We start from the raw sequence: 26,844 nt of genomic DNA, 5'->3' as shown, positions 1-26,844 counted from the left end.
ATTTATTTATTTATTATTTATTTTTATTTATTTTTTTCATTCATTTTTTATAATTTATTTAATTTTTTATTAAATTTTTAATTTATTTATTTCTTATAATAATTTTGAAAATATAATATAAAAATTTACAAAAAAAACTTAATTTTCTAGTATCTTTTTTCTATTTTCTATTTACAATTTTTTCGTTACTTTACGTTTTCTTTATTTTCCATTTTATTATTTGTTCTTTATTTTCTTACATTGTATTCGAATTAACAATTTTTGTCTCATTTTTTATTCTGGTATTGTTTCAACATTTAGAATAAAATAATTATTCAGTTTCAAAAGAAACGAAGATTTCACTTTAAAAGACACTTTAAATGTATTTTATTCTTTAAAGACGTTTCATAATTACAAAGTTTCTTACTTTAAAAGCTTAAATTCGTGATTTCCATAACTCTTGATTATTTAAAATGTTAATTTCTTTTCAAATAAGTATATCACTTAAAAGAGTTCACTTCGGTACTTGAAGTTTAACAATTTATTTTTTCCATTAATATAACGGATTATTAATTTTATCTGAGAAAAACATTTTTTTTACTGAAATTATTAAATTTTGAATTAAATTTTCTCTACTCCAAGTTCCCTTCTTCAAATTTACAACGATTTGAAATTTAAATTGTTTAAAAAAAATTTTTAATAAAATTGTATGTAAACATTAAATTATTTTTATAAATAATAAAAACAATACTTTTATATGTTGTTCTATTTAAAAAGAGGTTTGATTTTGAAATTTTTGAATATTTTAATTCCTGTAGAAAAATAATAATAATCAAATATTTTTTTTAGAAATAAAGTTTTTGATGTTTTCAAATAATTTTACAATGAAAGAAATTCGTAAATAAATGTAACAGAACCTTTTTTTTAAATAAAAAATTTTCCCTTTATTTTCTAAAAATACAAAAATTTTCAATTTCACTTTCAAAGAAAATTTGTAATTGACAAATAGAATTTATAAACATTTTTTTCTTTTATTCTTAAAAAACTTTGAATATGAAATGTTTTTTATTCCCAAGCAGAAAAGAATGAGTTTGAGAACAAATTTTTTATTGAGAACTAAAAATTATGCATAAAATGGGTATATTTCCTTTTTCTTAATCATAATTTTTAAAAAATTAACAATTTTTATTTAATATTTTTAAATAAAAAAGAGAAAAATTTTTATAATTCAGATCAGTCAAACGAAAGTTGTTATAGAAAAAAGCATATAATAAACAAAATTTATTTCTTAATCATAATTTCTATAATATTTTCTAATTTTCTAATTTAAAATATTATTTCGTAGAATTTTCTAATAAAAATTTACTTAAAACTGAATTTTAGTTAAAATTTTAAAAAATAATTGAATATTAGAAGCATTATTGAGTGAATTTTTAAAAAGAATTGAATTTTGTAAAGGTTGCAATTTAAAATATTTGAAAAGCTGAAATTTTTATACTTTTTACAAACAATTTTGTAGAATTAATTTTTTTTTTAAAAGTTTAATTAAATTTTTTTTTTCTTGAAATTATTTAAAGTTTTTATTTTCTAAAATATATTTAATTGAAAAATTTTCAAACAATGAAAAATTCGTAAAATTGGGAAAATTTTAATTATTTAAAAAAATTTTCCTCAATTCAATGATTCAATATTTATTTCAATATCTATTATTTTAATAAAATTTTCCAAAAAAAATTCAATTATTTAAAAAAAAATTTAATAAAATTCTATGCAAACATTTAATTATTTTCATAAATAATAAAAATTTCACAGAAATTCAATTACATGTAAATTATTTATAAATTTCTTCGCAATAATTCAATTTGCTTCGCAAATTATAAAATTCTTTTTTGGTGTTTAATTATTTTCATAAATAATAAAACTCATCGCAGAAATTCAATTTTTTTTATGTAATTTTAATTGAATTCCTAGAAAATTGTAAAAATTATTCTTCAAAATTGTAATAAAATTCGTCAAAAGAATTTAAAAAGAATTTAAATTTAAAAATTTCTTGTAGTTGAATAATTGAATTCTCATAGAATTTTCTAATAAAAATTAATTTTAGTAAAATTTTTTGTTCAAATTTTAGATAATAATTGAATCCTAAAAGCATTATAGCATTAATTTTTAGAAATAATTGAATTTTGAAAAGTTTTTAAATTATAATCTTTGAAAATCTGAATTTTTCATAATTTTAAATAACAATTCTGTAGAATTAATGTTTTTGAAAAGTTTGCTTCAATTTTTTTTTAATTATTTGAACTTTTTATTTGCTACCTATAATTTGTTTTTAGATTTATCTATTTATTTATTTTCCATCTATAATTGATTCATTTGAAAATTTATTTTTTCTACCATATATAGTTAAAAATTGATTAGTGTTTAAATATTTTGAAATATTACTTAAATGTTATTTAATAAACCTGCTCAGAATACATTTTATTTTTATTTTTACACTATTGATAATATTAATCTTTAAAACTTGACTTTTTTAAACTTATTATTTAACCTCCAAACTAAACATTTAAAAATTGTTTATTTTAAAATTAAAAAAAAATCTAAGTACAAATATCCAGAAAATAATTATTTTTAATCTTTATTAAAGAAATCTACTTTGGGAAACTTTTTGAAAAATTAATTTTTTTAAAAAAAAGCATTAGCCTTATTTTACATTCTAGCCATATTATATAAAAAAATATTAATATTGACCGAAGTTATGACAATTTTTAAAAATTCGAAAATTCAAACTTTTTAATTTTTTGATATATGTATTGTAATTAATTTCACTTAAACTTGGTACAGGGTTAATATTAGTGTTTATTAATGTTTTATCATTAGAATAGTAAAATTGCAAATTACAAATTCAAAATGTTAGACTTAAATATTTAAAGCTCAAAAAATCTAAAAATCAATAATTGAAATTTTTTGAAAATTCAACATGGTGGACGATATGTTTAAAAATTTTAAATTAAAATTAATGCAATTTTTATGAAATTTGTTAAATTTGCTAAATTACGAATCAGAAGTTAGATTTTAAAAATTCAAAATGGCGGATCCAATATGGTGGAAGATATGTGTAAAATTAATGTAATTTTAATGAAATTTGTGTTTCTGGGTTTTTTAAGGGTCGACAATTAATTTTTCGCCAAATAAAAAATATATTACATAGTAAATTTTACTCAAGTTTTAAGGAATGTAAAGAAAAAAGTTGAAATGCAATGGCAAATATTTTTTAAAAATGAAAATGCTTTTAATTTACATTCGTGAAAGGAAAAATTGGAATAATTTCACTTTTCAAAGTTTAACGTGCGTCAAAAAAAAAAAAAAAAATGAGATTTCAATGAGGTTAAAAAGTCAGTGGAAAGTTTTCACCAAGTTGAAGTTCAGTGGACAGCGAAGTAACCACTTCTGACTCACTAGAGTCACTAGTAAACCGAGTTGAATGCTGAATGTATACATATATATATATGTAGTATAGTGTGGCAAACATACTCATAAATCCTGTGACAACGCGATAGCTCGACTATTGTAATGCTTGCAATGCTGAGATACGTTCACTCCTCTTGCGCTTCTATATTTATATATATGTATATGTATATATATGACTACTAGACCGAAACTCCCTTTCGTTGCTTTAACGTTAAAACTAGTCAACGCCTCACACATTCCCCTCACGAGCGCTTCGATGGAAAGGAAAGTTTTTAATTAAAATACACGTTTTTGCTGACAGGCAATTTTACTACCTTGACAGTTGAAAAAAAAAAATATTTTAATTCCATATATGTGTATCAAGCTAATAGATAATTCAAAAATATAATCTCTCGAGAAACAACTGTCTGGGTATTATTAGTTTCATAAATTTTAATCAATTTTGATATAAGATTTAATTAATTTCAATTAAACTTTACAAATTTATATCGAATTTTAATAAATTTTGATCAAGTTCAATTTACAGAAAATAAAAATTAAAAAGTGTTATTTTAACACTGAATTTGGGGTTAAAATAACATGCAACAAATTTTACCCTCGTAGGTGGCGACACTTTCTATTTTTTTTAACATTGGATAATTTTAAACGCAACAAAAATCACACCAAGTTTTTTCTGTGATTTAATTGGAATAAGTTTTAACGAATTTTAATTTTTATAAATTTTAATAAATTCTAATAAATTTCAATTAACTTTATGAAAAACCTAATAAAATTTTACAAATTTTAATGAACTTTATTGAAGCTTAACAAAATTTTATAAATTATAATGAAGTTTAAAAAATCTTACCAAATTTAAAAAAATTTTAATAAGTTTTACTAAATTTTAATAAGTTTTGGTAAAATAATAAATTTTCATTAAACTTATCCAAATTTTAATAAATTTTAATAAATTTAATAAATTTTAATAAACTTAAATAGTTTTAGCTAATATAAACAAATTTCAATAATCTTTAATGAACTTTAATAAATCTTAACATGTTTTTACAAAATTTTAATGAATTTTACTCTCTAATTTGAATTATTAAAAATGTTTACTAATTGAAATTAGTAACTGAATTTTTTTTTGAATTAGTGAATTTTACTATTAAATTAGTAGAAATTACTACTTTTTAGTAAAATTTAATTCAAATGCAAAATATCAGTTACTAATTAAAATTAGTAAACATGTTTACTAATTCAAATATAGAGAGTAATAAATTTTATTAGATAAATATTAACTAATTTCAATAAATTTTAACAAACTTCAATAAATCTGTATAATTTTTTATAAATCTTGACAAATTCTAACAAATTTTAACAAATTTTATTAAATTTTTATACAATTTTACAAATCTTAATAAATTCAAATAAACTTTAGTAAATTTAGTAAATTTTCAATAAATCTTAACAAGTTCTAAAAAATTTCAAATAACATTAATAATATTAATATTAATTTTAATTTAAAAAAAAAATTTAAGAAACTTTTTTTGGAATTAAACATTTACTTTAGGAGAAAGATGAAAAATAATTAAACTGTGCTTAAAAGTTAATAGTGAATGATTAAAATAAAAATTTTTAAAATTGGAAAGAAATATTTATAAATTTGATCTAAGTGAATAAAGAACAAACCTGATGTTCGTGCATAGGAAATATTCCTCCAAAAATAACGTCGCCGACGATTCGAATTAATTTTGAACCATCTTCGTCACTGTTATTTCTATGTAATTGGGTGCACTCAACGAGCACGAGGAAGCACCACATCGGTAGAATCCTCTGTAGGCTCATTTTGAGCACCTCACGAACGGAAACCAAGGATCCCGATGACCAACCACCGGGACCCCGCTGAAAATAGAGAAAAAAAACACGTTTAGTTCATTGATTTTCTTATGGGCGACAATAAAATTTATACATAATTGAAATAACAAAAAAATTAATTGCAAAATTATTTGTAAATTAATTAGAAAAAGGTTTAGATGAATTTAATTCGATTATATTTCAAAATCCAATTGATTTTATTGGATTTTATTCGATTGGATTCATTTGAATGAGATTTATTTAGATTAGACTTGATTAAATAGTATTCCATTGAATTCAATTGTTTTGTGTTTGATCTTTCATTGTATTCGATTGAAATTACAACCGTTCAAGAAGAACTGTGATCGATTGAATTTTATTGAAATGCATTAAATTAAAAATCCTTGGATTCAGTTATATTGGATATGATTTGTTTGAATTCCAAAGAATTCAATTCGATAGGATCCCATTAAAAAGTATTGAATTTAATTGAGTTAAATCGAATCGAATTGAATTGAATTGAATTGAATTGAATTGAGTTGAATTGAATTGAATTGAATTGAATTGAATTGAATTGAATTGAATTGAATTGAATTGAATTGAATTGAATTGAATTGAATTAAATTGAATTGAATTGAATTGAATTGAATTGAATTGAATTGAATTGAATTCAAGTGGATTGAATCAACTATTAACTATTTATCCATAATTAAAAAAAAAATTTCAAAAAGTTCTAAAACGTTAAACTTAAATGTTAAACAAATCGGAATTTGTAATAGAAATAAAAAATAAATAAGCATTGAGAAATATGCATTTTTTGTCAGACAAAATATAATCTTTTATGCACAATAAGCTCGAGTGCCTGACAATATTTACATTTTAAGTAGAAGAAATTTTGTAGTGTCAGACAAATTGACTTTTTCAAGTATAGAAAAAAAGTTGTCGAGCAAGACAAAGTGCAATATTCAAGTAGAGCAAACTTGTTATGTCAGACAAACGTCAGTATTTTAAGTAGGAAAAAATGCGTTAGGTCAGTCTTAAGACAAAATAATATTTATCAAAAAATAAATGAAAAAAAAGTAGAAGAAGAGAATAGTATTAATTATAATATTATATTAATATTATATTAATAATATTATATTAATATGTATTATTATATTAATAATATTAATATTAATAAATATTAACGTTAGAAAAAAATATAATTAAAATACAAACTTAATTTTAAATTTACCTACTAAAGAAAATTTTGCTCTATAGAACAAAACTATTTATAGCCTTAATTAAATACTGCTTAAGAGGGTGTCAAAGTCGATTCGATTTATTTCATTGAAGCTCTATGTAAAAATTACATCGACTTTGACATCCCCTTAAAGTAGAACAAACACAGTTTGGTCAGACAAATAAATCTTCAAGTATAAAGTAACTTTAAAGTACAAAAAAACATTTTATTCAAATAAGTTACTTTCAACAGGAAAACAAAATTTTTTTAAGAGAATTATTTACTAAGTAGAAAAAAATTTTATTTTCATTCAAATAAGTTACTTTCAACAGGATAACAAATTTTTTTTAAGAGAATTATTTACTAAGTAGAAAAAAAATTGTTTAGTCAGACCAGACAATTTTTAAGAAAAAATCAATTTTATTTGCTCTAAAATATTTTTTTCTAGTAACAAAATAATGTCACAAGAAAGAATACAAGCAATATTTTAAGTAGAAAACGAAATTTTTAACGCCGATGATTTTAAGTAGTACAAAACTATTTAGTCAGACAAGATAAAAAAAAGGAGAACATTTTTTATAGAAAGCATAAATATTTTAAGTAAAATATAAAAAATTTTAAGCCACATAAAAGTAATATTTAAGTAGATCAAAATGATTTAGTAAGAAAAAACAATTTTTGGAAAAAGAATACATTTTCTCATCGAAAAAATACTTTTAAGCATAACAAAATAATATTTAGTCACAAGAAATATTTTTTCATTAAAACAAAACGTTTTTGTGCAGATAAAATACTTTTAAGTAGTATAAAATTATTTTGTCAGACAAGTAAATTTTTATAATTACAACAAAGTTATTAAATCAGATAATTTTTTCTTTTTAGTTAAAAAAAGAGAAAATTGTTTCGTTAGGGACGTTGATGACAAATTATTGCCTTTCACAATTTTTTTTTTAATTACAAAAATTATTTAATCAGAGTGGTGAATAGTAAAAGTGAAATGTCAAGAAAAGAAACGTTCTAGTAGTAGAAAATCAGTTTAGTCAGACAAGTAAAATTTCAGTAGAGAGAACTTATTCTCTCGCGAAATTCATTTTCAAACAAATAAATTTTTCCATGTCAACTTTCAAGCACAAAAATAAAATACAGAAATTAATTTATAACGAAGGTAATTTGTGCCTTCAAATCAAAACATTTTTAAGCAGAAGCTTATTGTTTGTCATAGAATTCAATTTTATGTAGACAACTAATTTTCAACAATGAACAAAATTTTTGTCAAATTACTTTCTTTATTGCAAAAACGACGATTTAGATAAGTAACTTTTAGGTAAAATCCAGACTAGTTAGATGTATAGTTTTTCTAAAACGTATTTTCTAATTTTTTATTTTCTAAAAATTTTTGTAAAATTTACTTCGAAAGTAGCAAAATTTACGCAAAATATAGTAAAAATTACCAGAAATGCTTTACCGGAAATTTTTTACTATAAAAGTAGTAAAAGTTACTTTATATTTTTCTCCGTGTAATTTTCAAAATCTTTTTTTAACAATATTCAATTTTTGCGCGCGGCTAACTTTTTAGGATAAAATTAGAAATTTTAAAAATAATAGAATTTAAAAATTTGTAATTCAAATTTTTGTTGAAAACACTAAAAAAAATCCAATTTTGGAAAAATTACAAATAATTACAGAAATTTAATTATTTTCAAGGATGATAAAATTCTTCTCATATAAAATTCAATTATCTTTCAAATTTAAAAAAAATTCTCATCAAAATCCCAATTATCTTTATAAATAACAAAATTCTTCCCCCAAAGTTCAATTATTTTCATATCAATTTCAAATTCCCAAAAAAAGAACGCAAACATTTAATTATTTTCATAAAAAATAAAAATTCATCCGGAATTTAATTATTTACAAATTTTTTATAAACTCTTTCGCAATAATTCAATTATTTTTATAAATAAAATTTTTTTTTTTAAGGAATTCAATTATTTTCATAAAAAATAAATAAAAATTGTGGAAAATAATAATTGATTTGAAATGATGAACATAATTTTGAAAAAGTTACTGTACTATTATTCTTATAAATATATAAAACAATAATTTTATCACTCGGTCATCTTTAATTATTATAAAACATGAAGAAATCGATCACTCCGAGTCTTCGACTCGGAGCAATCGATATCTTCATGTTTTATAAAAATATTCTTATGAGTTATTGAATTTAAAAAGATTAGAATTTGAAATTGAAATTCTTAATTTCCGTGGAAAAATAATATTCATTAAATATTTATTTAAAAAAAAGTTATTAATGTTTTCGAATATATTTACAATTAAAGAAATTCGTAAATAAATGTAACAGAACATTTGTTTTGAGTAACATTTTTTCCTTTATTTTCTAAAAATTTAAAAAGTTTCATTTTCAATTAAAATTTGTAATTGACAAATTAAAATAGTTAAAAATCATTTTCTCTTTTTTTGACTTTTCGCTTCACGATTCTTATGATTTTATAGAATATTAAAATTTTGTCCTTTCATTATTTTTTCACTCAGAAGTTTTTCTTTTTCAAGACATTTTATGTAATTTTACCAAATCGATTGTTGAAAGTCAAAAAGAGATAGATTCTTTTTGCAGGATAAAAAAAATTTATAAATAAATTAATTTTGGAAATTTTAATATAAAAATTATGCAAATTATTATTTTTTTTTTACAAGAAAATACAAGTTGTGATAAAAAATAGTAATTTTATAACATTTTTTTCTTCTTTTTCAAAAAGAAACTTATAATTTTGTAAAATAAAATTGTGATTGAGAAACAAAAAATATGCAAAATAATTTTTATTTCTTAATCTTAGTTTTTTTTTAACAATTTTCTAACTTTCATCAAAATTATGGAATTTTACAAATTTTAGGAAAATAAATATTAGAAATCATAACTTCTTCGAAAAACTTTTTTTAAAAAACAAATTTCATTAGAAATCGATTTTTTAGATAAAAAGGATTAGAAAATAATTTTTAGAAAAAGTGACCACCAGACTATATTGGTCAGATAAATTACTTTCAAAAAATAGTTTCTTTGATTCCAGACAATATAAATTTCAAGTAGAAAAATTCATTTTCCTTTAGACAAGCAATATCGTTTTTAAGAAGTCAGACATGAGACACAGTAAAAGAATTTGTTGTGTTGACGACGAGACTTTAATAATAACTTTCATTGCTAAAAATAGTTGTTTTACGTACTCTCTATGAGTCATAAGTATATTACCTATGAGGAGACTATTCACAACATGCGTTTTATTCACCGCAATCTCAGTATATTCATTCTACTCTCCCATTCAGATATGTATCTTCAATATTCTGTTAAAATATGAAATCCATATTTGAGATTTGTGGAATTATGATTCTGTGAAGTGAGAAGTTTTATTATTCTATACATAACGAAACTAGAAAACTGCTGTCGTCTATGTCCTCGTAAATCGGAAGAATCCAGTTTACTACTCAACATAAGTAATAAAGAAAGCGAACTTTTACGATAGGCGATAGTAGTTTGACTTTATAACCCTCGTAACCTCACTAGGAAAAATTTCAAATCATCGCAAATTCTTATCTCCTTGGAAAAACTTTTTTTTTCACTCATTATAACATATTTATTTCAATTATTTCCCATTATCTGGTTTATTATAGGAAAAAATTTTTAATTAACAGGAATATTATTACACCATTCAGTGAATTCTCAATCAAGTGACAATGAGTAATACTTTTTCTTCTCTTTTTAAAATTTTTTTTCATCTTTTCTTTCCTTTTCTTATTGTCTATTTATTTTTCATTTTTTCCTTTTTCTTTTCTCTCAATACTTTCCTTTCTTCTACATATTTTTTTTTATTTTCCTAAATTTCTCTTCTTATCCTTCTCTCTATTCTCTATATTTTTGTCAGGCAAATCACTTTTAAGTAGAGTAAAAACCGTTAGACTGACAACTAACTTTTGCCATGTCAGCCAAGTGTCTTTTAACTGAATCAAAAAATGTTTGGTCAGAAGATTTGATTTTACGAAGAAGAGAATAGTTTAGTCAAATAATTCAGTTATAATAGAAAACATAATTATTTAGTTAAAAGATCCAATTATAGGTTTAAAAAAATTTTAGTCAGATAATTGAACTAAATATTTTAAGTAGGATAAAATAAAGACAAAAAAGAATTGTTTAGATAAGGAAAAATTAATTTTTTCACATCAATTATTTTTTTGTAGAACAAAATTGTTTTAAACAGACAAATCACTGTTAAGTAGTATAGAATATTTTAGTCAGACAGAAGAATTTTTAAGTAGAATAAAACATTATTTAAGTGGAGGAAAATTTTTAAGTCAGACCAGTGGACTTTTGGTTACAATCAATTTTTTCTGTCGATTAATCAATTGTTAAATACAAGAAAATTGTTTTGTTAGCAGAAAAAGTAGTTTCAGTAGTGTGTAATGGTGCATTTACTATTTATACAACAATTTTTAAGTAGAACAAAGTTTTTTAGTCAGACAATTGAATTAAAAATTTTTTAACAGAAATAAATTTTTTTTCTCGGTACAATTATTTTTCAGAACAACGAAAACACTTTACATAAAGAAAATGCTTTAAAGTAGTTTAGGATTGTATAGTCAGACATATAAATTTTTAAGTAGAACAAAATCGTTTGATCAGACTATTCAATTTTGAGAGTAAATAAATTTATAGTTAAATTCTGTTGAAAGACTTTAAAGGCAAACAAGTAATTTTTATGAAGATTAATATTCTTCAGCAAGGCAAAACAATTTTTAAGTGGAACAAAATTTTTAAGTCAGACACATCATTTTTTAGCAGAACACATTTGTTTTGTCACTCAATTTATTTTTAAGTAGAATAAATTTTTTCAATTACAATAAAAGTAGTTTTAAGTAGAAAAAAATTAAATTTCGATTCAATTCAACATTTAATGTAAAGTTGAAAGAAATTGTTAGAAGGGAATAATTATTTTTCAGTAGAATAAAATTGTTTAGTTAGACATTATAGTTTTAAAAGCAAAATAAATTTAAATAGTTTCATTCATTTTATTTTAAATTTCAGTGAGACAATAGAACTTCAGGTAGAAAAAATTCAGGAGTCAAAATAATGTAATTGAATAGTTAATTTTTTAAGTAGAACAAATTTTTCGCAGAAATTCAATAATGTTCAAAAATTTTTAGAAATTCTTGACAAAATTTTAATTATCTTTATAAATAATAAAATTCTTATCCGAAATTCAATTATTTGAAAAAATTTTAATAAAATTCTTAGTAAAATTTCAATTACTTTAAAAAAAATTTTTCTATTCAATTATTTTTAATATCTATTTTATTAATAAAATTTTCCAAATTAATTCAATTGTTTAAAAAAATTTTAATATAATTCTAAGCAAACATTTTTTTTATAAAATAATAAAAATTTCACAGCAATTCAATTATTTACAATTTTTCTATAAATTTCTTCGAAATATAATTAAATTATTTGTGTAAATAATAAAATTATTTACAGGGATTCAATTATTTTTCTAAATAAAAAAATTCATTTTAGGAATTAAATTATTTTGATAAATAATAAAATTCATCACGGAATTTCAATTACTTTGAATAAAATTTTAATCGAATTTCTGGATAGTAATGTAATTATTTTTTAAATATTTTATTAAAAATCGTCGAAAGAATTCAATTATTAAAAATATTATGTTTATAAAATTCTTTATAAGAATTTATAATTTTAAGAAACATTTAGTTATTCAATAAATGATTTATTCTTGTATTTAAATAATTGAATCCTCGTAGAATTTTCTAATAAAAATTGATTTAAACATAAATTACAGTTAAAAACAAATGAATTTTGTAAATTCTCAAAGCTTTTTTCAAAAATTAATAAAAATAATGGATTTATAGAAAAATTTTAATTAACACTAAAAAAAAATTTAATTTTGAAGAAGTTACAAATTATTGCAGAAATTCAATTGTTTTCAAGAGTAATAGAATCCTTCTTCGCAAAAATTTAATTATCGTCAAAAATATTAAATTCTTCTTAGGAATTCAATTATTTTCATAAATAATAAAACTCGATGCATAATTTAAATCATTTTTAATACAATTTTAATCAAATTTCTCAAAAAATGTAATTTTTAAAAATTTTATTAAAAATCGTCCAAAGAATTCAATTATTAAAAAATATGTTGATAAAATTCTTTATGAGAATTGAATTTTAAGAAACATTCAATTGCTTAATAAATTATTTATTTTTGTATTTAAAATTTAAATAATTGAATTCTCGTAGAATTTTCTTATAAAAATTTATTTAAAAATGAATTTTCGATAATAATTGAATATTAAAAGCAATATAGCGTGAACTTTTAGAAATAATTGAATTTTAAAATCATTTTTTTGAAAAAGTATAATTGAATTTTTTTTATATTATTTAAAGTTTTTATTTTCTCATATATATTTAATTGAAGAACTTACGAATAATTGAAATTTTTAAAGTTGAATATTGTAAATAAATGAATTTTGAAAATTGTTGAAAAACTTTTTTGAAAATTAATTGATTCAATGAAAAATTTTAGTGAAGAACTATTAAAAATAGTAATTGAATTGAACTGATGAAAACAAAAAAATTCAATTTTTTTCTATTCTGATAAAAGTAGGAAAATTCCTTTAAGAATTGTTCTTCAGTAGAACAAGCGCCGTTTTAGTCAGCCAAGTAATTTTTAACTAGAAAATATAAACAAAACTTGTAATTAGTATAATTAGCAGAACAAGAAATGTACTTTTTTAAAGTAAAAAAATTTCTCCTTTCTCTATGTTTGATCCAAATTTTTTATTTTTTATTTCTAAAAAGTGTCATTCCCAACCAAGTGAAAAATCGTAACCAAAAGCATATAAACGGAATTTTTCAAAGAGTGATTTAGTTGGTAGGAGCAATTTGGACGGATTTTATTTTTGAAGCAATTTTTTTTTTTTATTTTTTTTAGGTGTGTAACGAATGTATGAGAACGAAACTACAGCAAATGTCTGCGTCTGTATTGCTTTAGGTTGTAGGAAAATTTTTTTTTTTAAGTATACAACGATGGAAGGCCAGGTAAAACTGTTAACTATTGGATGAAAGGAAAGTAGTCGACTGTAATTGAGACTTGGTATTAAAAAGGAACGAGAAAAGTGTAGAAGAGGAAAAAGGCTTGGCGATGGCTTGAAAAGAATTTACGTCGAGATATGCGCTATAAAGTACGTTATATATATACAAAAATGAAAGGATGGAGTTAAAGAGGCAGATTTTACACCTCGTTCAAAATATTACCACAATCGTGCACTGTGTAGAAATGCATTTTTCCGCAATGAAATCTCTTGACAAATCTACTACCTTTCTTGAAAACTAAATATCGAAGGTTCTTATTTTGTCTCAAAAAGAAAGGAGAGGAAAAAAATTATTCTAAATCAAAATTTATTTGATATAATTATCAAAAAAAAAAAAAAAATTTTAATCCAGTTTTCGTAAAATTTCCAACAAAAATTGTTAATTAAAATTTTAAATTATATAAAAATCATTCAATTTTAACTGTCAAAACCCAAAAAAATAAAAAATACACAAAAGTGATTATAAATTAATTAATTAGCAATTATTTATCTCCTTATAATTGTGTAAATTTAAGTAAGAGAAAAATTTAAATTTGTCACTTATGTCAAAATTTATAGATCAAATATATTTCGTGCAATATTTGAAAACGCTTTTATTATAAAATTGAGCAAATTTAAATAAGAGGCAATTAATTTTTATTGTAGTGCTGAATATATGTCGATATAAAAATTAAAAAAAAAAACTATTTGAAGAGTATTTGAGGCAGAAAAAAAAATTAAAAGTAAAAATCTTTCATTCACTAATTGCACTCGACAAGTGCTAATTCAAATGATTAAAAAATTGATTACCGTGGTCTGTATATACTCATCACAGATTAACATCCCATCACCGACCTAAACCCCATAACGAGATCATCAACGTTAGCGGATGACGTAGTAATATAACCCACTAATCACAAGTGCTCGATAATTAATATCACCAGTGTGAAGGTATTTGCTAAAAAATCTAGAAAAAACTATCGGGACAAAATACAGTAAGCAAATAATAAGAAAAGGCAAAAAATATTATCTTCTTCCCAAAAGATTGTTAGAATTACATTTGCATTATTTTTTAAATTCATTTGATAAATAAATTTATTTATTTATTATTAAAGAAAGGGAATTTATCATCAATTTATTTATTTATTTCTCTTGTTCATTATTTTATTAACATTTTTTATTTGTTATTTTCTTTATAACACAATAAAAAAAAAAATTTATGATTTAAATAACCTACTTGTCTATAATCAATCAAAATTTTTAATTAGAGCTGACTTCGTTATTAAAATCGAATCAAATTACTGATTAGTACCAAAATTAAAACGAAATAATTACCTTTCTTTTTACAACAAATATTATAATATTGATAAATAAATATTGAGTAAAATAATTTTTATTCAAAATCAATTAAATAGTATTTGCTTCAAAGACTGAAATTATTCATTTAAATGCAATTTAATTGACTTTAATAAACATTATTTGATCCAAGTAAATATTTATTTGATAATAGTCAAGTAATTGGTTATTTGAATCAAATGAATTTTTTTCAATGTATAGATTTTGTACTCCATTGTTAAACTTTTTGAAAATTTTACAATAAATATTACGTATTAGAAATACGTAAGTTCAAACATAAAACAAATAAAATTTTAAGTAGGGGAACAGAGTAGAGTTCATTTTTAGCATATAAAAACCAACAGTTTTTGTCTTTTCTTAAATAAAACAGAGCTATATGATTGAAGGAAGGGATTTTTTTGGTGAACAGAAGTTGAAGAAAATTGTTTTGACCGACAAGGACGTCGGTCGAAAAGTTTGTTTTATACATAAAGTACTTTTCGATTAATATAAATAGGCATTTGTTATTAGACCAAATTTTAAGTAGAACAAACCAATATTTAGTCAGACAATAGTGTTTAATGTAAAAAAAACACAGTTTATCCAGACAAATTAATTCGTAAGTAGAAAAAGCATAGAATAATTAATTTTTAAGTACAAAAACACAGTTTAGTCAGACAAATTAATTTTTAAGTAAAAAAAGCACAGATCATAAAAACAAATTAATTCTTAAGTAGAAAAAACACAATTTGGCTAGAATAATTAATTTTTAAGTAGAAAAACACAGATTAGGTAGAGAAATTATTTTTTAAGTAGAAAAACACAGTTTAGTCAGACACATTAATTTTTAAGTAGAAAAGCACAGATCATAAAGACAAATTAACTCTTAAGTAGAAAAACACAGTTTAGTCAGACACATTAATTTTTAAGTAGAAAAAGCACAGTTCATAAAGACAAATTAACTCTTAAGTAGAAAAACACAGTTTAGTCAGACACATTAATTTTTAAGTAGAAAAAGCACAGTTCATAAAGACAAATTAACTCTTAAGTAGAAAAAACACAATTTGGCCAGAATAATTAATTTTTAAGTAGAAAAACACAGATTAGGTAGAGAAATTAATTTTTTAAGTAGAAAAAGCACAGTTTAGTCAGACTAATTAATTTTTTAAGTAGAAAAACACAGTTTAGTCAGACAATTTAATTCTTATGTAGAAAAAGCACAGTTCATACAGGCGAATTATTTTTTAAGTAGAAAAACACAGTTTAGTCAGACACATTAATTTTTAAGTAGAAAAGCACAGATCATAAAGACAAATAACTCTTAAGTAGAAAAACACAGTTTAGTCAGACACATTAATTTTTAAGTAGAAAAAGCACAGTTCATAAAGACAAATTAACTCTTAAGTAGAAAAAACACAATTTGGCCAGACTAATTAATTTTTAAGTAGAAAAACACAGATTAGGTAGAGAAATTAATTTTGAAGTAGAAAAAGCACAGTTTAGTTAGACTAATTAATTTTTAAGTAGAAAAAGCACCGATCATAAAGATAAATTAATTCTTAAGTAGAAAAAACACAATTTGGCCAGAATAATTAATTTTTAAGTAGAAAAACACAGATTAGGTAGAGAAATTAATTTTTAAGTAGAAAAAGCACAGTTTAGTCAGACTAATTAATTTTTTAAGTAGAAAAACACAGTTTAGTCAGACAATTTAATTCTTATGTCGAAAAAGCACAGTTCATACAGGCGAATTATTTTTTAAGTAGAAAAACACAGTTTAGTCAGACACATTAATTTTTAAGTAGAAAAGCACAGACCATAAAGACAAATTAACTCTTAAGTAGAAAAACACAGTTTAGTCAGACACATTAATTTTTAAGTAGAAAAAGCACAGTTCATAAAGACAAATTAACTCTTAAGTAGAAAAAACACAATTTAGCCAGAATAATTAATTTTTAAGTAGAAAAACACAGATTAGGTAGAGAAATTAATTTTTAAGTAGAAAAACACAGTTTAGTCAGACAAATTAATTTTTAAGTAGAAAAACACAGTTTAGTCAGACAATTTAATTCTTATGTAGAAAAAGCACAGTTCATACAGGCGAATTATTTTTTAAGTAGAAAAAACACAATTTGGCCAGAATAATTAATTTTCAAGTAGAAAAACACAGATTAGGTAGAGAAATTAATTTTTAAGTAGAAAAAGCACAGTTTAGTCAGACTAATTAATTTTTTAAGTAGAAAAACACAGTTTAGTTAGACAAATTAATTTTTAAGTAGAAAAAGCACAGTTTATACAGACAAATTATTTTTTAAGTAGAACGATTAATTTTTAAGTAGAAAAACAGAGTTTAGGCACACAAATTTAATTTGTTAGTAGAAAACTATGGTTTCGCGATACAAATTAATTGTTAAGTGGAATAAACTTTTTAGTCAGACTAATTAATTTTTAAGTAGACAAGATAGTTTATCTAAACAAATTAATTTTTAAGTAGAAAAACATAGTTTTGCCAAACAAATTAATTTAAATGATCAAAATATGGTCTGATAATAAAAATTTAAGTAGAAAAAGTTAAATAGTCAGACGTCAAAAAAGTAACTTTTCAGACAAATAAATTTTTAAGTAGAATAAAAATGTCGAGTTAAATAATAAACTCTTTAAGTAGAAAAAATTAAATAGTCAGAGTAGAGGTGAGTAAAGTAAAGTAATTAAATTTTAAAAGTAAATTTTTGATGAAAAAAGAATATTTAGTCTGACAAATAAATTTTTGAGCAGAAGTAGAAAAATTAGACGAGTTCAGGCAAGTAAATTTCGTGTCTATAAAAGTTTTTAGTTAGATAAATAAAATTTTTGCCTGAACAAAAAATTGAAACGTTAAAAAATACATGTAACGCCTTCTTTAAGTAGAATGAAATTGTTTTAGTCAGGCCGGTAACATATCCTCCCGAAAAAAAGTAATTCATTTAAAAAATTTAATTTATTAAGTGGAACATATTTTATTTGACAATAAAAATGTTTTTAAGTAGTGAAAAAATTATTTGCCAGATATTTTAATTTTTAAGAAAGACGAAATATTATTGAGTCAGCAAAAGTAACTGTCAAGTAGAACGAAATTGTACAGTCAAGCAAGTATATCGTATGTAGAACAAAATTACTCTGTTAGCTTACAATTTTCAACTAGAATAAGATTTTTCAGTCAGACATTTAAAAAAAATTTTTTTTTTTATTTCTGATACACTGAAAATAAATTTAATTTTAATATCCATTGCCTATTATAAAATAAATATTTACTTGAATCAAATGATTTTTATTTAAATCAAATAAATTGAATTCTACCGAATAATTAAATTAGTAATCAACATACTATTTGAAGCAAATACTATTTAATTAAATTAAACAAAAATTATTTAATTAAACTAAATATTTATTTGATAATAAACAAGTAATCGGTTATTTAAACCAAATAATTTTTCTTTCCAGTCTACAATTTCCCTAAAATCGAATTTCTTTTTTCGTTTGTTATTTTCCCAAAAAAATTTTTTTTTATTTTCAATAAAATTTTTAAAATATTTTTTAAACTACAGCTTGTTATTAGTCTATCAAGTGTACTAGTTATTAGTAAGTGGCATAAGAGTTCATCTAAATATTTGAGCAATCTTTAGTCCAAAAAATATTAATTCTTTTTAGTCCTTCTTAATAAAAAAAAATAAATTTAAAATTGTAGATTCTCTTTAAAGCAAAAAAGCACCAAGTTTCGTGCGAGCTTTAATATTTCTCTGAGTATCTACTATGTGAAAGGCATTTATGTTTTACTTGTTTCGCAAAAAGGGAAGATTAAAGCAAATATGCATTGCATACGATGTCGTGGTTTTACATCATATTTTTTGTACAAAAATAAAATTAAATGCGTATAAAATATAATGTGAAAAAAGTTGCTGCAAAACAATCAACTCAGAATAATAATAATATGTAATATAAATGATAATACTATTTATAATAATAATAATAATAACAAATAAAAAATATAAATAACTTATAAAATTATTATGAATAAAAATAATATAGTAAAAATATAAATTAATTAATAATAATAATTATACGTTCTACCAATTTTTTTTTTTATTTCAATAAACTGCTTTTAATTTAATTTTAATTTAATTTAAATTTTATTTTACTTAATTTTAATATAATTTTAATTTAATTTCAATTTAATTTCAGTTTAATTTTATTTTAATTTTAGTTTAGTTTTCTATATAATCTACATTTGAATTTTCAATATTATTAAATATGAATAAATCTTGTGCTTCTTTTTAATTAAATGTACAAAATTGTATTTAATTTTTTAAATTTCCAGTATGGGATACTACTTTTGCAGTCAACTAACAAACAGTAATTTGGTGAAATGGAATCGTCATCAAAATACAATTGAGCGTAGAAATCGAATTTAAGGGAGCTCGAGAAGTAAAATGCTTTGGAATCCAATAGTAAATCCACGACACTTTGCTTCGCAATCGGTCATTTCATTTAACATTGTTTTGATATTGGTATGAATGAGTGAATGAATGATTAACTCCTGTGTGTAGACTTCACTTTATACAATGGTGTTTGTATTAATTTGAATGCCTTTTTTTTGTAATTTGACCGTTTGTTCTTGGAAATTTCTCGATGTTTTTTCAGTTTTGCAAGAGTGCGAGGAACTTATAGTCGCATAATAATCGACTTAACTTTTAATTGATTAAATTCACGAAATTGGTGTTTTCTTTTGAACTCAAGTTGTTAATAATAATAATAATTGGTGAACAATAACTTTGTGTAAGTGGTCTTACCGCGAAATTGACTTTAATTAATAAATAATGAATTATTCCTTTGTTAATTGAACTGACGCTATTTTATTTCTATCTTTATAACCCAAATAAATGATTAATTAATAAATTAATTAATCCGAAAATTCAACATGGTCCTTCGAGCCGGATTTGGAGTGAATTGAAGTGGAATAGTTTATAAAAAAGGACATTATTTAAATAATCGCAGTTGTGTAAGACATGTGCTCACCAATACAAATGCAACAGTGAATTTTATATATATATAAAACATTGTGGTTCCTCGCTAAATTTGACATTTTTTTTTTTTGGTGGGAAAGTATTATGTGTAGCATAGAATTATTTGAATTTGAAAGCATGGTGCTTTCTACATAAATACATGTATATGTATACTATGTAACACGGTTTCCCGCCGACGCCAAGTGATAACGCTATAGAGGGAAGCTAGGAGAGATGAGGGGAGTGGAATACGTCATTGGTCAGGTGATTCAATCGTCAGTCGATCTTCTGTCTCAATCTTCTGTCTCGTTTTACTTCTACTGTCCAGGCTACCATCTCCAATTCAAATAATTCTGAGTGGGGATCAGTCGACGCTGTCCATCGCTTCATGATGAACTGGAGAAGTATATGAATGTCGAATGTATAGTCTAGTATACCGTTTCAATATAGTCGCCTTGTTCGATTATAAGTATACAAATTTTAACTGAATGATCTTCAGCAATTATTAATCTTGTATGTTTTATTATTTAATTAACTCTTGCAAAATTTTATTGAAATTTTTTAATTGTTTGTCCAATATATACAATTTTAAATTGTGACAAATTTTATTCACAAAATTGAAAGAAGTTAAGTTAATTAATACTTCTTTTCTTGTGTTTTTGTTTGTAGTTTTGTCAATTATTGTCCTTATTTATTTATTTATTTATTAGTTGGTTCAAGTAATTATTTATTATTTATTTAATGTACGATATTTTAAAATGGAACCATATTTTATTGAAATGGAAACTATTTTCCAAACGATAAGTCGCACAGAATCAAATTTTAAAAAAATCGGCAAATTAAACATAAATGAGTCTGTCATTAAGGGACGCATTGAATTATTGAACCAACGATGGATAGTTGCACAAGCTATAGATTTAAAAATTCAAATTGCAGCGGCTAAAGAGGACAAACAGAAATATGATTATTTTAAGCAAGCTCAATTTTTGCGAGTAGAGGAAACATATTTATCCGCGCTTGATTTTCTCAATTTACAATTGCATAATATTATTACTCCTGTAATTAAACCTGGTAATTTTAAACCTGTTGAAAATAAGGGAAATGAATCTGTCAATGTTAAATTACCACAAATTAGTTTGCCAGAATTTTCAGGAAGTTATGGAGATTGGGAAAGTTTTCGGGATTTATTTTCCGCACTTATTATTAAAAATGATAGTTTATCAAATGTAACGCGTTTTCATTATTTAAAAACAGCGTTGAGTGGAGAAGCCGCTCAATTGGTGAAACACATTGTAATTACTGAAGCAAATTTTTCTAACGCGTGGGAAATATTAACGACACGTTATGAGAATAACAGAGCACTTATTACTGCTCATATTCAATCTTTTATGGACATTTCAAATGTTAGTAGTAATTGTGTAGATAGTTTAAAATCACTTCGGGATACGACGAATGAAGCTTTGTCAGCGCTAAGAAATTTAAAGAGACCTGTAGAACAATGGCAAGATTTATTAGTTTTTATAATTTCACGTAAACTCGATTCTCAATCACTTAAAGAATGGGAAATGCAGCTTGGTTCTAGTTCAGAATATCCAACTTATGGAAATTTAAATGAATTTTTGTCAACAAGAATTAGAGCTTTGGAAGCAATTCAAGCTTCAAAATCATCATTTGATAAAAATAAAACTTCAAAATCAAACTTAGTGAAGAGCCATGCTGCATCTTCCAAGTCTAAATGTCTTATGTGTAAAGAAAATCATCCTTTGTTTAAATGTTCTCAATTTAAGGCTTTGCCAGTAGAAAAACGTAAGGAATTAGCACAGAAAAATAATTGTTGTTTTAATTGTTTAACCCCAGGACACAAGCCGTCGTCTTGTTATAGTAAATTAACATGTGTAAAATGTCGAAGAAAACATAACACTCTACTGCATTATGATTTTACAAATAATAATGTTTCTCATGTTTCTAATAATAATCAAAATAATGTAATAGAATCAGCTGATGATATTGGGAGGGAGGAGTCTTCTTCAATAAATGCTAATCAAGGTTCAGTAAATTGTAATGATACGGTTTCAGGGTTAAATACACATTCTAAATTCATGGGAAGTACAATTTTAGCAACGGCTCTAATAGATGTTAAAGTAAATAATGGAAAATTACATAAATTTAGGGTTTTATTTGATCAAGGTTCTGAATGTTGTTTTGCTTCAGAGAGAGCAGTTAAAATTTTAAAACCAAATTATGATCGTATTAATACACTAATTTATGGAGTCGGTGGAAACTCGGTTGGTCTTGCAAAGAAATTGGCTCATTTTCAGTTCCTACCTAAAGAAAAGGGTTGTAAGGCCATATCTATTGAAGCTTTGGTTTTGTACAAGCCCACCTCTTATTGCCCACCCACTAAACCGAATTATATATTAAATTCAGAATTGAAAGACTTATTTTTGGCAGATCCAGATCCATTCAGTAATGAACCGATTGATTTTATTGTGGGCGCAGATAAGTTTGGTTCTTGCTTGTTGCCAGGCCTTAAACATAATGTTTTTGGATGCTTAACTGCACAGCCCACAATGTTTGGTTGGATTCTTTCAGGGTCATTTACTGTATCTAAAGCACCTTCAGTACTGTCTATGAACACTAGCACTAATATTTCAAATGAGAATTTACATGATGCATTAGTTCGTTTTTGGGCGTTAGAAGAAATTCCTTTTGTTTCTTCTTTAACAGAAGAAGAATTAAAATGCGAAGAATATTTTTCTTCAAATTTTCAACGGTTAGAAAGTGGGAGATATATGGTACGATTGCCATTTAAAAATGGTCCACCTATAAATATTGGCCGATCATTCGGAAGAGCAAAATTAATTTTAGAACGTGTTTTAAGTCGTTTAATAGAAAAATCTAAACAGTTGGAAATGTATCGGGAATTTTTAAATGAATATTTGCAGTTGGGTCACATGTGTTTAGTGAAGGAGAGCGAATATAATGATTCTTCCCAAATTGTTTATTTACCACACCATGCTGTAATTCGCGAGGATAGTTTAACAACTATATTGAGAGTCGTTTTTAATGCGTCAAGTCTCACTTCTAATAATACAACTTTAAACTCTCACTTTCTTATTGGTCCACCCTTATTAAATGATTTAATCTCTATTTTAATAAAGTGGCGTATGTTTCGCTATGTTTTGGCGGCTGATGCTGAAAAAATGTTTCGACAAATATTAATCGATCCAAGGGATGTAGATTACCAACGCATTTTGTGGAAGAATTCAGATGGGCAATTGATAATTTATCAATTACTCACTGTTACTTATGGTACCGCGTGTGCCCCATTTTTAGCTAACAGAGTAATAAAGCAATTAGCTCAGGATGAAGGTGAGAATTTTCCGTTAGCCAAACCTATTTTGGAAGAAAATATTTATGTTGATGACGTCTTTTTTGGAAAGGATGATCTTCAAGATGCTAAGGAAACTAAAGATCAATTAGTTAATTTAATGAAGAGTGGGGGTTTTAATTTACGCAAGTGGTCTTCTAATGACAAATCTTTATTAAGTGGTTGTACTTCTGAAAATCACGAACGAGCATTAGATGAACAAGCATCTGATAGTGCATCATTAAAAGTATTGGGCTTAAAGTGGGAACCTTCTTCGGATTGTTTTCGAATTGGGGTAAATTTGGAATCAATTAATGTACCTACTAAACGATCAGTTTTATCAGTCATTGCTAAACTATATGATCCTCTTGGATGGATAGCACCAGTTGTTGTAACTGCAAAACTTATAATGCAGGAATTATGGTTACGTAAATTAGATTGGGACGAAACATTGCCTCCGGATTTAATGAAACAGTGGTTTGATTATTATGATCAACTAGAATCTTTAAAAAATTTAAAAATACCACGTTGGGTAGGTGCAATTACGACTAGCTCAAATAGCGAATTGCATGGGTTTGCAGATGCATCAAATCGTGCTTACGCAGCTAGTATTTATCTCCGTGTTATTGATGATTCAAATGAAATTCATACTACTCTTTTAATCTCAAAATCTAAAATTGCACCAATTACTCCTGTTAGCATCCCGCGTTTGGAGTTATGTGCTGCCGTTTTGTTATCTAGAGTCATGAAATATGTTCTTACGTGTTTAAATTTTCAAGAAATTCCTCATTTCTGTTATACTGATTCAACTGTTGTTTTAGCGTGGTTAGGAAAACATCCTTCTACCTGGAAAACGTTTGTTGCTAATAGAGTAGCTTTGATTAACGAATTAGTACCTCAAGCACAGTGGCATCACGTAACTACTAATAATAATGCTGCTGATTGTGCATCCAGAGGTCTGATGCCAAAGGAAATTGTTGATCATTCTTTGTGGTGGGGAGGGCCCGAGTGCCTTTCTCAGGATTCTAAAAAATTATCTAACAGTCATAAATTGATCAATGAATCTACTGAATTAGAGAAAAGAACGGTAAAAACTCATTGCTTGCAAAGTTCTCAGAAAGTTTGTTCCGAAATCACTGATAGATTTTCATCATGGCCGAAACTTTTACGTGTGATGTCCTATTGCTTTCGTTTTATCAACAAAATTAAAAATTCTAAATTAAAATCTAATTATGAGTCCATATCTCTTACTACGTCGGAAATTAATCAAACACGTTTGTTTTTCATAAAATTAATACAATACGAGAGTTTTCAATCGGAATTAAGAGATATTGGAAATCAGAAGGCTTTAACAATGAAATCTCCTATTAAAAATTTGAATCCTTTCATAGATTCAGAGGGTATTCTTCGTTTGGGGGGACGATTACGAAATGCTCCTATTCGATATGATGAAAAGCATCCAATTATATTACCAAAAAATAAGATTAGTCATTTAATAGCATTGCACGCTCATGTAAGAAGTATGCATGGAGGTATCCAATTGAGTTTACATACATTGCGACAAAATTATTGGATTGTTGGAGCGCGTTCTGTAATAAAATCAATAATTAATAATTGTATTACTTGTGTTAGGCAAAGAGCAGCTGTTAGTCAACAACTTATGGGCGATTTGCCTGATTTTCGCGTAACTCCCAGTCGACCTTTCAGTCATACTGGAGTTGATTATGCAGGTCCTTTTGATGTAAAATTGAGCCCAGGTCGTGGTTGTAAAACTCGAAAAGCCTACTTAGCATTATTTGTTTGTTGTTCTACTCGTGCAATCCATATTGAACTCGTTTCTGATGGTTCTTCTGCAGCTTTTTTGGCTGCGTTTCAGCGTTTCGCTTCTAGAAGAGGTAAACCTTCAAATATTTATAGTGATAATGGACGGAATTTTGTGGGAGCTGATAGTGAGTTAAAACAGTATTTGGTAAAATTGAGAGCTGATAATGATTTGCTTGATCAACTGACTTCCGATGGAGTTTCATGGCATTTTATACCTCCTAATGCCCCTCATTTTGGGGGATTATGGGAAGCCGGGGTAAAAAGTGTGAAATATCATTTACGTAGAATAATTGGTCTTCAAAAATTCACTTTTGAGGAATTTTATACACTGTTAACTCAAATAGAAGCAACTTTAAATTCGCGTCCTATAGCTCCTCTCTCTGAAGATGCTGGGGATTTTGCTTATTTAACACCGGGTCATTTCTTGATTGGCGCACCAATCACTAGCATACCTGAGCCGTCGCTTGAGTTTACTCCTGAGAATCGATTAACTCGCTGGGGATTAATTCAACGTATTTTTCAAACTTTTTGGAAAAAGTGGCGCATTGATTATTTACAATGTTTACAAAAGCGCCATAAGTGGAATGTTGTTAAACCAAATATCAGGGTTGGAAATATGGTGTTGTTGCGAGATGACAATTTTCCCCCAACTCATTGGCTTCTTGGTAGAGTTATAGAATGTATTAAAGGATCTGATGAACTTATTCGTGTTGTAAGAGTAAAGACAGCTAAGTCTGAATTAAAACGACCATTGAGTAAATTATGTTTACTTCCGATTAGATCAGCGAATGAGAATGATTTGTAATGGATTTTTTTTATTGTAGTTATGAGTTTTTAATTGTTTATAATTTTCTATTTTTTGTTAGTATTTAGCATGGCGGGCGGCTAAGACCACATTAACTTAACTTAATTTATTGTCGATATTATGCGAGGCGAGCGGTATGTTTTGATATTGGTATGAATGAGTGAATGAATGATTAACTCCTGTGTGTAGACTTCACTTTATACAATGGTGTTTGTATTAATTTGAATGCCTTTTTTTTGTAATTTGACCGTTTGTTCTTGGAAATTTCTCGATGTTTTTTCAGTTTTGCAAGAGTGCGAGGAACTTATAGTCGCATAATAATCGACTTAACTTTTAATTGATTAAATTCACGAAATTGGTGTTTTCTTTTGAACTCAAGTTGTTAATAATAATAATAATTGGTGAACAATAACTTTGTGTAAGTGGTCTTACCGCGAAATTGACTTTAATTAATAAATAATGAATTATTCCTTTGTTAATTGAACTGACGCTATTTTATTTCTATCTTTATAACCCAAATAAATGATTAATTAATAAATTAATTAATCCGAAAATTCAACAAACATGGTGAATTTTTCAGGGCAAAAATAACACAAAATTTATACACATTAACTATTTGTAAACTATAAAATACAATTGTTTTAATTATTATTTATTTATTTGAAAATTTATTCATTATTAAATTACTAAATTTGAAAAAATAATTTTAAGTCGTAATACCTACATTCTTCAGTTAGATAAGTAAATATTTTTAAAATAACAAATTGTTGTGAATAAGGCAAAATATTTTAAAGTAGTAATATAATTGTACATAGAAAAC

General features: G+C 24.4%; 2 protein-coding genes across 3 annotated transcripts in view; one reads left to right on the top strand and one right to left on the bottom strand.

The window, feature by feature from the left end:
* LOC122504579 (metabotropic glutamate receptor 7-like) overlaps positions 1 to 26,844 on the bottom strand; it is a 330,791-nt gene that overhangs the window by 222,756 nt on the left and 81,191 nt on the right. For both annotated transcript variants that reach the window (XM_043615752.1, XM_043615753.1), the window contains exon 2: positions 5,116 to 5,328. In XM_043615752.1, coding sequence (XP_043471687.1) covers positions 5,116 to 5,271 — 156 coding nt within the window. In that variant the 5' untranslated portion in view covers positions 5,272 to 5,328. The remainder of the gene's footprint in view (positions 1 to 5,115; positions 5,329 to 26,844) is intronic.
* On the top strand, positions 20,805 to 26,024 carry LOC122504600. The gene is made up of 2 exons (XM_043615781.1): positions 20,805 to 21,831; positions 22,018 to 26,024. Exons 1-2 carry the CDS (start codon positions 20,805 to 20,807, stop codon positions 26,022 to 26,024), a joined length of 5,034 nt encoding a protein of 1,677 aa, XP_043471716.1.

Source organism: Leptopilina heterotoma, unplaced genomic scaffold, assembly GCF_015476425.1.
Source record: "Leptopilina heterotoma isolate Lh14 unplaced genomic scaffold, ASM1547642v1 Lhet_305, whole genome shotgun sequence".
Lineage (NCBI taxonomy): Eukaryota > Metazoa > Arthropoda > Insecta > Hymenoptera > Figitidae > Leptopilina > Leptopilina heterotoma.
Note: the sequence above shows the minus strand (reverse complement) of the source record. Positions and strands in the feature narration are given on the sequence as shown.